We start from the raw sequence: 12,002 nt of genomic DNA on the forward strand, positions 1-12,002 counted from the left end.
AGACAAAGGTCCTCTAGTAGCCTGCCATTGCTGCACAAAGCAGTCCCTAAACTATCAAAATCCACAACAAGCCATTAGACAAAGTCGATCATTTCTCAGACTTTGGGAGCCTCGTCTCAAGGAGGGGAAACAATGAAATTTCCTCTCAGGAAAGGCAGACATAGACAATGAAATTCAACATTCATAGAATCCCTACAGTGTAGAAGGAGGCCTTTTGGCCCATTGAGTCTGCACCAATCCTCCGAAAGAGCACCCCACCCATGTCCACTCCCCCGTCCACCCCGTCTCATAACCCTGTAACCTAACCCGTACATCCCTGGACACTAAGAGTCAATTTAGCCTGGCCTACTCACTAAACTTCACATCTTTGGACTGTGGGAGGAAACTGGAGCATGCGGAGAGAATGTACAAACTCCACACAGAGAATCAACCAAGACTGGAATTGAACCCGGGTCCCTGCCGCTGTGAGGCAGCAGTGCTAACCGCTGTGCCACCCTGCTGCCGTATCCCCATAAGCCTCAATTCCTTTACTTTTTTATTCAACATTTTCACACCAACATCTCCTCCTCCTTTACCCTCCGCCGGCCAAACAGCAATCAGGTCTCCAAAATGCAAAATAAACAGACCCCATCTCTGGAGGAACCCTTCATCCACCCCTCTGAGCAAATTTCACCTTTTCCAAGTACAAGAACTCCAACAAGTCATCCAGCCACCAGGGGGTGCCCATTATCGAGGGAAATGCTAACACGTCTGTCCCCCGCTCCCATCTGCAGCTCCGGCAGGGTTGATGCAGAGCAAGAATCACTTCATGTCAACACTAAAGTTGGAGTGCATTTTTAAAAATATTTTTATTGGAATTTTTGCAGTTAATATCAAAACTCTGCAGATCAACATAAAAACAATAATAACCAAAACAATAACACCCACACTTAAACAGCAACAAATTGTTGTACAATGTATTAAAAAGTTTGAATTGCTAAGCTTTATTTATACACACACGCACGGGACGAAGTGGCAGATACAGGAGCACAGATCAGTGTATTGGATGCAGGATTGCGTCTGTTCAACTTGTGGTGCTTCCAATTTTCTCAGAATCTACAGGGTTGGTCTCCCCACTATATTACCTAAATTTGAGCTGCCAAAGAACAAGGCTCCATAAAGATGGCACAATATCCAGAACAAGATTTTTACAATAAATTGAGATAAGTCATAAGAAAACTGAAAGGAAAGGCGTGGAAACTGCAACTAAGCATTGAAGAAGTGAGCAGTCTTTCAAACAGCAGAGATACGCCTGAAGGAGCAATGTATTAGATCCAGGAAGCAGATCATCTTGGTGTTTTCCTGCTATTCTTAAAATTTACACCTAGTTGTGCTGACTAGTGCTCCACCCATCTTTTATTTGGAGAACTGATTTTCTCTTAAATATTTTGAAAGGAGGAAATTCACGTTGGCGAAGAATTATGCCAAATAGGCAATGCATTTAATTAACACTCACACATACTATTTCATGTCAGAATGCTTTTCATTTGTATTAAAACATTGTGATGCTATAAAAAAGTCTAAAGACATATCTAAAACCAATCATAAGAAAGGATTGATTGGATGTTACTTGGAATCGTGTTCTATGATATACATAGATGTTAGTCATGCAAGCAGCAACCTAAGGTTACCACTTTGGAAATCAATAATGTTGAGGAAATTAAAGTAAAGAGGGTCAGCACCATCAGAAATAGGAAAGAGCCAGTAAACATACTGAAACTCTTTCCTTAATTTCAATATCTGCCCCGCACAACATGTAACTCTTTTACAGTTGCTTGCATTTATAGTCACACCTTTCATACCCTTGGGATGTCTCTAAAGGTTCACAGCCAATGAAGCACTTCTGAAGTATGGTCACATGCAGTAATATAGGAAACATGGCAGCTAATATGCATAAAGAACATCTAGTTATTTATGTGACTGTTTCAATAAAAAGAAACGGTCCTATAATTGGTTTGAAATTGTGTTGATTGAGGGCTAAATGCTGGCCAGAACTCTAGAACTCCCCTACTCCTCCTTAAATAACATCATGGAACATAATACATCGAGCCAAGTGAGCATATAGAACCTTGGTTTTAAAGAGCCCCCAACAGTGTAACGCTCCTTCAGTAAAGCAATCTTACAATTAACCTGGACAGTGCACAAGTCTCCGGAGTGGGAGTGTTATTGTTCAGCTAAGACTGGCACCTTCACTTGTTTAGTAGATTATTCAATATATTTAGCACTCTATAAAGAAGTTTCACTGATAATTGCGACTTTTACTTCCATTTATGTTCACCTAGCTTGATTATCTGGGTTTATTTTATGCTCTCTACAGTGCTATTAGATACACCTTAACTGACATATGTATATGTTCCTCAAAACACCCTCATTGCTACGCTATACCAATACACAAGTGTGGAATTAAGGCACTTAGGTGGAAAGGCCATATAACAAGAGATATTTACAAATTAAAGTGCATGCTCCACCCAAGATGGCCCAAATCAGGGAGTCATTCACCATTACATCGCCAGGCATACCCAAGTAGTCATAGTGTGCAAAAGATCAGCAAGATGCACAATTTATGGACAATAATATGTACCTACAAGCCAATTGTACAGTTAAAGACACACAAATAAAAATATAAACATTTCAGAATTCTATTAATCATGAATAGAATCGCTTCAGACTCCAGCACCGTATAATTCCTAATTCCTGTGTTTTGGACTGCACGAAGAAACCAGTAAAAGGAAATTATGGAAATAAAGTTTTGAATTGAAGATATTTTCCAGCATGGCCACTAATTAACTTCCTGGAGGTTTTACCTATATACCAATACTATCAAATTAACTTTCATTCATGCACTTGTACCAGAGCCTTCATAAAAAGCAAAATATCAGAAAAAGATCAAAAAGTTCAGTATGTTAGTTAACTGTGAGGAGAACAGATGAGCTTACACAAAAGGTATTCTGAAGAAGGGTCTACACTCAAACCGCTTTCTTCACAGATGCTGACTATCGAGGGCAATCAGCTTGTCTGCTTTTACTTCAGATTTTGAAATTATGCAGTTCTTTATTGTTTCTTATCTTTAAAAGCAACAGTTTTTTTCATTTACAAAGGCACACCCAAGAGTGCCCTGCAAACAGTAGGATGGTAAATGTGTTACAAACCACAAGGTGTCTCCCCTGATATGGCAAAGTGCAGTTCCACCCAAAACATGTGACGTCTTTGCCTGGAACTGGGATAACAGCATTCGAACCTCGCCAGGAATAGCACCGACACCAACATCACCACAATCACCAACATCACCACAATGTCGGCTTCCTCCCTCCTCAGGCCTAACTAATCAACCGCACAAAAGAACAATCACACTTGCCTCAATTCTTACCCACAGGCATCACGTCAAGACGCCTGGATATTAACGGCACAAAATGAAAACGTACTTTTTATAAAATATGAAGGGGAATGCACGTAATTGTAAAAGAAATGCGACTGGTCATACAAAATAGTCTCAAAAATATATGAATCTGCTCATCAGTACTAAAACTAACTGGTTAATCACAATAATCTTTTGTTGGTGCCCAGATTTGAAGTAGGTACCAAACCCAAAGCAACATAACTTAATATAATCAAAATACGCTTCAGCACCAACTGCAAATGCTGTTCTCTCGCAGTGTCAAACCTGACAACCACTATCACTTCATTGGTGCCTACCATTTAACTAAACAGAAAGGAAAATGTTTGTGTCAGCAACTGATTTTTAAAAATTATTTCAAAACAAAATATTCCAGCAATGGGACTGGCATTTAAGGCTTAAAAATTATTTTACCTTCTATATTTTCCCAATTTTCTCTCATCTCCTTCTGGCAGCTGTTTCTTATTAGAATCATAGCTTCATGGCACCTGGCCCAAATGGCATTATCCTAACTACTGGAGGTGACACTTCAGTCAAGCTTAAATCTCCCTCACCTTTGAACTATTTGCTTGCGTGGAGAGTGAATGCCAACACAGATTGCTTAGGTGGAATGGCCTGTTTCCATGTTATGACATCCATGAATGTTCATTATTTATGCACATATGCACTTCCAGGAGTCACAGGATGGTGATCGGGAGCAAGACCATAGCCCAATTTTTCTTCTCCTATTAAAGGTTAACTCAAGTGCCCCTATTGCTGAGATTAGTTAATTCAGCAAACCGCAATCAACGCAGGTCCTTCGAAGGGTAGCATGGTCGCACAGTGGTTAGCACCGCTGCCTCACAGCACCGAGGTCTCAGATTCAATCCCAGCTCTGGGTCGCTGTCTGTGTGGAGTTTGCACATTCTCCCAGTGTTTGGGTGGGTTTCAGCCCCACAACCTAAAGATGTGCAGGGTGGATCGGCCACGCTAAATTGCCCCTTAATTGGGAAAAATGAATTGGGTACTCTAAACTAATTGAAACAATAAACAGAAAATAAAAAAGTAAAAGGCAGGACCTTTGAGCTTTGTTTAGTTTAATTGCTCACCTGACAGACTCACTGAACGAGCCATCAGGGAGATTTTCTATGCAGCTTTAAACAATCATAATACAATTCCTCGTCATTGATTGAAACATTTATTTGAAGACTGACAATGAATCATAATAATCATAATTAATCATAACTTCCCATCTTCATTAAAACTACATTATTAAATTTTTTTAATGTTAAATTCCCACTAAACTGTGATCTTTAGATTGCTTAACTCAATCTTAGCGCAAGAGAAATGATGATCAAGAAATGAATGCATTCGCAACAGTAGGAGCTAAAACCATTTATATCAGTTATGAATTCATGGTTAAATATAGATATAAAAATGAAAACCTTTTGTCAAGACCTCAGAACCAAAAGATCAAATCAGAGATATAGAGTTGGCAACAACAGCAGTGCTGTGGTTTTAAACTGCATGTTTGTATTTTCCAGGTTGACAACATGACAATATACATCACAAAACAATTGAGACTGTATTGGAAAACGCAATGAAAATCAACACACTTGAAATGTGAAGTGTGCAATTAATATCTGTGTCACCTGTCTCAAATACTGTACAACAGTAGCAGGAATTCTGTCAAATTGGTGGCGAAGATCCTGGCCACAAAGATCAAGGACTGCGCCCAGGGGTAATTGGGGAGGACCAGACAGGGTTCGTTAAGGGGCGGCACCTGGCGACCATCATTAGGAGGTTGCTTAATGTAATTATGATGCCTCCAGAGGGGCGTGAGGTTGAGGTGGTGATGGCCATGGACGCAGAGAAGGTCTTTGATCGGGTGGAGGTCCTGGGACGGTTTGGGTAGGGATTTGTGGATTGGGTCCGGTTGCTATACCAGGCACTGGTGATGAGTGTGCGGACTAATCGGATGAGATCGGACTACTTCAGGTTACACCAGTGGACAAGGCAAGGATGTCCACTTTACCCACTGTTGTTCGCCTTGGCCATAGAGCCGTTGGCATTGAGAGCATCGAGGGTCTAGCAGGGGATAGAACAGGGGAGGGAACAAAGGGTCTCGTTTTACACGGATGATGCTGTTGTATATATCGGACCACTGGGGGGAATTGGAGGGATTATGGGGATGTTAGAGGAATTCAGACGGTTTTTGGGATACAAATTGAATATGGGTAAGAGTGAGGTCTTTGAGATCCAGGCGAGGGGGCAGGAGAAGAGACTGGGTGAGATGCCATTCAAGGTGGTGGGAGGAAGCTTTCGATATTTGGCTATCCAGATGGCGCGGGAGTGGGAGCAGCTGCAGAAACTGAATTTGGGGCGGCTGGTAGAGCAGATGAGGAGGAATTCTTGGAGGTGGGACGCACTCCTGTTGTCATTGACAGGGCAGGTAGACAGTTAAAATGACGGTCCTCCCAAGGTCCAGAGTCTCTGAATTTTTATTCCCAAGGCGTTCTCCAAAAAGGTGAATGCAGAGATCTCGGGATTTGTTTTGTCGGGTAAAACCCAGCGGGTGAAGAAGGTGCTGCTGGAGCGGGGGCGTGGGGATTGGTCCTCCCGAATTTCATTAACTATTACTGGGTGGCGAATATTACGATGATGTGGAGATGCCGGCGTTGGACTGGGGTGAGCACAGTAAGAAGTCTTACAACACCAGGTTAAAGTCCAACAGGCTTGTTTCAAACACGAGCTTTCGGAGCATTGCTCCTTTCACCTGAGGTTCACCTGAGGAAGGAGCAGTGCTCCGAAAGCTCGTGTTTGAAACAAACCTGTTGGACATTTAACCTGGTGTTGTAAGACTTCTTACTGAATATTACGATGGTCAGGAAGTGGGTAGTGAGGGAGGGGCAGTATGGGAGCAGGTGGAGGCAGCATCATGTAAGGTCACAAGTTTGGAGGCATTGTTAACGACACCTCTGCTGTTCTCGACGGCTCAGTACTCCACGGGCCCGGTATCAGTGGCAGCCCTGAAGGTGTGGGGACAGTGGAGGCAGCACATGGGATTAGGGGGGGCATCGGTGTGATAATCACTGGTTCGCTCCGGGGGGGGCTTACCTGGAGGTTTCGGAGGTGGTGGCGGGCAGGGATCAAGAGATTTGGGGGTCTCTTTATTGATGACGGCTTCCTGAGCCTGGTGTAGCTGGAGGAGTTTGAATTACCAGGGGGAGGGGAATGGGTTCCCGTATCTGCAGGTGAGGGATTTTGTGCGGTGACAGGTTTTGACCTTCCCATACCTGCCGCCCCAGTGGCTACACGATACGGTGGTGTTGAGAACAGGAGTAGGAGAAGGGTAGGTCTCAGAGATCTACAAGGAGCTGATGGAGTGGGAGGGAGCCCCGATATGGAGGTGAAGAGAAAGTGGGAGGAAGAGCTGGGAGGGAGGGGGGGGGGGGGGGGGGGGGGGGGGGGGGGGGGGGGGTGTTGGAGGCTGGGTTATGGAAGGAGGCCCAGAGGAGAATTAATGCATCCTCGTTGTGCGCCAGGCTCAGCCTGATACAGTTTAAGGTGGTCCATACGGCACACATGACTGTGGCCAGGATGAGCAGGTTGTTTGAGGGGGTGAAGGATAGGTGTAGGAGCTGTGCAGGGGGTGCTGAGAACCATGTCCATATGTTTTGGGCGTGTCTGAGACGGAGGAGTTTCTGGCAGTGGTTTTCTGATGTCATGTCAGAGGTCTTACAAGTGAGGGTGGTTCCGAGTCCAGAGCTGGCGATCTTCGGTGTGTCGGAAGACCTGGAATTCCAGGGGGTGAGAGGCTGATGTGCTGGCCTTTGCTTTCCTGGTGGCCCGGTGATGGGTCTTGCTAGGGTGGAGGGACCCGCAGCCCCCAAAATGGGGATGTGCGAGTGTTAGCCACATGGTGGGGTTTCTCAGACGCGAAACATTTTAATTCGCCTTGTGGGGTTCGTTGCAGGGGTAATCCGAGGTGGCAGCTGTTCATCGACTTCTTTGATAAAAATTAATATGTCAGCTGGGGGGGGCGGTGGGATAGACGAGTAAGGATAGGAGAACCGACGAAGTGGTGGTTGGGGAAGGTGGTACTGTTTGTGTAAGCCATGTTGGCTGGGGTTTGTGTTGGGTGGGGGTGGGGGGGGGGGTTAACATTGGTAAAATTATAAATGCCTCAACAAAATATTTTCTTAAAAAGTAGCAGAATTCGATGTGCAGGTGAAATTTTCACACCAAGTCCACTTGAATTGAGCACAATGCCTTTCAATGAGAGATGTGTCTCTTCTAAGTGTGGTTGCGGAGAAAATATTTTAAGTTCGGTAACAATATGTGATCAAAGGAATGATGACAATGAAATAACGGCGCTGTCACTCAGACTGCCTGTTTCCAGTTCCGTAACATTGCCTGACTGCCTCTGCCCGCCTTAACTGCCAACACCCTCATCCATGCCTTTGTTAACCTCTCGATTTGCCCATTAGATCAAACATTGGTCAGTTGCAATATTTCTGTATGTACTTCAGTCCTAAATTAAGTTTTACAATACCCGTGTGAAATGCCTAGGAATGGTTTATTAAATGCCCTATACAAATACACTTTATTGTAATAAATTGAGACATGCTGGAAGTACTTTTCACTTCTCATAACCTATCAATTGGATACATGAGCTTTTGGCTTTTAAGTTATATAGCTAATTAATTAAAAGGTTTTCATTACAAACAGCTTCACCGCACAAGCTTTTGAAGATCAATTCCATTGTATCAAAAAAAAGCATTCTGGCAAAATCTAACCTTTCAACAGGTGTTACAAATGTGCAGTCAAGTAGTTTACTTTCCAAGCCGAGTACAACAGACTGCATCTCAAACCGGGTAGTACAGAACATTAGACAAATCTGACAAAGAACTTATAATCACCCTTGCTTTACCTTTGTATGTGGTTCTACTGTTAGTATTACCAAAGCAATAGTACAAAACCATATGTATCTTTTCTGACAGCAAAAGTTTCTTCCAGAATTTCAGTGAGTCAAGATGACAACTGTACTGCTTCCAAGCAGTCAAAAATCTTGAGCAGTGGAATTGTTCAACTTGACATTCAATGAAGAAAAGAACATTCTCACGGCCACTTTCGGAAACCTCATCTTCCTAATGCATTTGGTATCTTATTGCTAACCACATCTGACGCCTTACTAAACTGTTCTTCAAACCCAGCATGAGATTTTCTCTCTATATTATTGCTAAAAAGATACTATGGGCAACACAGGGGACAAAGTATTCAAATTTTGTTAAAATAATGTTTTTTTAAAAATAGCTGCCAAATACCAAAACAGTCACTATTAAAAAAAACTTCAACTTAACTTCCATTCAAGTATCTTCCAATCAGCCTCAGTTAATGCCGAATTGCTGAGTCAGTTACAGAGCTTCTCAAAACGAAAAAATATAAAACCCGACAAAACTAAACCTGAGTTACAATTCTGCACCAAAGGGCTATTACAGACAACTTATGATCTCGTAAAGTTTAGACCTCATGCTGAACATCTACAATATATCAAATGATCACATTTAATAATGCTAATAGACTAGTAACAGATGTCAAATTCTCAGCATGCTTGTGAATATTTTTAAACAGTCAGATATCCAAAAGCAGAAAGGACATTAGGTCTATGAAGTGTCCAACCCGAAGCATTCACCCTTCAAATGAGGCCTCACATGATGACCATTTCGTGCAATTTATTTTTAAGATTTGCTGTAAATATAGGTGTTGGACTTGAAAATAAATCATCCCTCATTAATGGTGATGAGTCACTCATCTGTTTGGATCCAATATCCTGAATCAGATCCATACTACGAATCTCACACACAGGGACCAAGTGACAGCTTCATCTATTTGCACCTTTCAGTTCTACACGAATACCACCCAGACAATGGAGTAGAAAACACCAGAATTTTAAAACACAGGTGTATTCAAATTGCATACATGGGATACATACGATGAATCTTTAAAAATAGGACCATGTGCTACAGAAAACTTGCTAGCCAGTGTAAAAAGCTCATGAAACTTCTTTCAGGTTATTACTACGTCAAATTCATATGCACAAGATAAAGAGTGTAATTCAATTTCAGTTCAACTTAATTATACATGTTATTAGCATATGCACTCTGAACATTGTTCATTCGTGTCATTCACTTGTGAAATCTTTCCCAAACACCAGTTGATCTGTTCTGATCTGGTCTTCAAGATGGAGCATTTTCCCCCCAATTATGATATGCTGGATATAGCGTTCAGTTCTCCCTTGTACAAAAAAGTAGAATGAGGAGGTAGTTTCCAAAACTGTACTTCATTTACATAAATAGCACATCCCTGCTTGCAAAACTGAAATAGACCAGGAAATTGTGCTGCCTTCATATTAAGCTTACTTTGATGTGCAACTTACACTAGTGTTTAAATGTCAAAGAAATTAGTTGTCAGAACCCTCTACAACCCGATTAGGGATACCCTGGGCAACTCCTGACGAAACGATTGTATGTATTTTCCTGCCCAACATCACTACTTTCGAACCTGGCCCTGTTCACTCCCATTAACTTGGTGATATGTCTGCCCGTTCCTACTATGACTCAGTAAATTGGTTCACTGGTGCTAATCCCCTTCCTCGATAATAGATCTCTTTTGACTACCTGCCCACTCCAATGCTGTGATCTTTTAATTTACTTTTCCCTTTCCTCAAAATCTTGTCCTTTTAATCGATATAATTTTTTTCTTTAGGACGATTCCTAACATTGGGGGTTGACCACGATCCCTGCCAGCTGCCTCTCGGCCCGGATTAGCTTCTTTTGAAGTGATTTGCTTGCTGCCGGTAGTAACAGAGGAAGACACAATCATGTGGCCAAGCTAGGAGCCATGCTCTGGGGGAGCCCGACAATTTCAAAACCTTTCTTCGCCGGGCTCCCCATTCATCCGCCTGTGGGTCCAGCTCCCCAAGCTGCCCCGCTTTCCAGCCGCACCGCCCGAGGGCCTGATCCCGTCTCCTCCCGTTGTTCAGGGAGGAAGACAGTGGAGGCACAGGGTAAGTGCAGACTAGGCCAGGCCCGGCCCCGCACTCTCACTCACAGTGAGTCAGCAGCGTTAGTTGCCTGCCCGCGCTCCTGGGCGCCCAGCCGGCCCCTCCTCGGCCCACTTCTCTCCCGGCCCCGCGAGCCGCGGCGGGGAACGGGGTGGTCCTCGGCCGCTCTCACTCACCGATACTGTGCAGGATGTCTATGGAGGCGTTCCGGTCGGTGCTGACTAAGGACTGAGCGCGCTGGAACTCCACTAATGCCGCCGCCACCGCCATCTTTTTTTTCCTCACCGACAATCACATCAACTCCCTCCTCCTCCCCACCCCCCGCTTCTCTACAGCACAACCGAACCCTCACCCCTCCCCCAGCGTCATCTGACTGACAGCCGCAACATCCAGTTAGTTGTTCGTCTGTTGACGTCAGCGCCCACGATTGCCCAATCACCGTGAGGGTAGGGCGGGGCCGACCGAGCGCTGCCGACTCATAAAGTTAGGTTGCGCGGTGGGCGGTACGATGTTGACGCGGTTTCGCGACATGCGCGTTGTGACTCGTCGAGGCTATTGGGTAATGTAGTTTTTACCCTCTGCACAGCAGCAGAATGGGAAACAATGACAGATCAGAAAAAAGAAAGATTGGCACTTGTTGTTTCGACACATTTCTATTGTGAAAGATCCTGCATATAAAACTGCCGCCAAATCCATTCTGTCCTGACCGATTTCTTAGATTTAGAATGCATGAAAGAAAAAGTTTATTTACTGTTCTTAACCCTTTGGGACTTGGTACGGTTTCCCTATTCTACTCGGAATTTTCACAGGAGGTGCACAATGAGTGCAGTTGATGGCCACATTCATTTAAGAAAAAGTTCAATGGATTTTCCTTCAATGAATCCTGAGAATATGTGGAGATTAATGTTTGTGGAAGATTCACCCAGTCCTTAATTGTTGTTAGCAGTACATTAAAAAAATTAAAGTTGAAGGACTTTCGGTTGCAACATGTAGGTGCAGGGAGCACACTAGGTTGTTCCTGATCAAGTCTTTGGTTTTTGGACTTTAAAGCCCAGTCTCAGGCGTAGATTTTGGATGAGCTGGTGCGGGAAGTCGTAAGGATTTGGGGGAATATCAAAATCCCAGAAGAAAGGTCCTGAAAATAAGAGGGCAAGCAAATGTCGGCCGGCACATGTTGTTGTGAGTCCAGAAGGAAGGTGGTGGGAACTGGGTCATCAGGTGGGGCTGCTTCCATCATGGTTTAAACTCGAGATGACGTCGGTGGAGTTTGAAAGGCTGTTTGCCAAACATTTAGAGGTGCCTCGGAGGGAGATGATGGCTTCGCTTTAAGAGAGGGTGGAGGAGGTGAAGACGTTGGTTGAGGTGTGGGAGCAAGGGGAGAGGTTGAAAGGGAGTGAAAGAGGCATTGTCGCAACACGGCGACCAGTTCACCTTAATGGGTAAGGAGCTGCGAAGGGTGGCGGAGGTCAACAAAGGGCTCAGAACCAAAGTGGAGGACCTGGAGTACAGGTCGAGGAGGGAAAA

The 12,002-nt window shown here is 43.9% G+C and overlaps 1 protein-coding gene across 2 annotated transcripts in view; it reads right to left on the bottom strand.

Annotated features, from left to right (window-relative positions):
- LOC119953870 (26S proteasome non-ATPase regulatory subunit 11) overlaps positions 1 to 10,825 on the bottom strand; it is an 84,035-nt gene extending 73,210 nt beyond the window's left edge. For both annotated transcript variants that reach the window (XR_005458131.1, XM_038778471.1), the window contains exon 1: positions 10,655 to 10,825. Coding sequence is in view for 1 of the 2 variants with exons in the window: in XM_038778471.1 (XP_038634399.1) it covers positions 10,655 to 10,748 (94 nt within the window). In the remaining variant the exon portion in view is untranslated. The remainder of the gene's footprint in view (positions 1 to 10,654) is intronic.
- Positions 10,826 to 12,002: the final 1,177 nt, after the last annotated feature.

The sequence above is a fragment of the Scyliorhinus canicula genome, chromosome 19 (assembly GCF_902713615.1).
Source record: "Scyliorhinus canicula chromosome 19, sScyCan1.1, whole genome shotgun sequence".
NCBI lineage: Eukaryota > Metazoa > Chordata > Chondrichthyes > Carcharhiniformes > Scyliorhinidae > Scyliorhinus > Scyliorhinus canicula.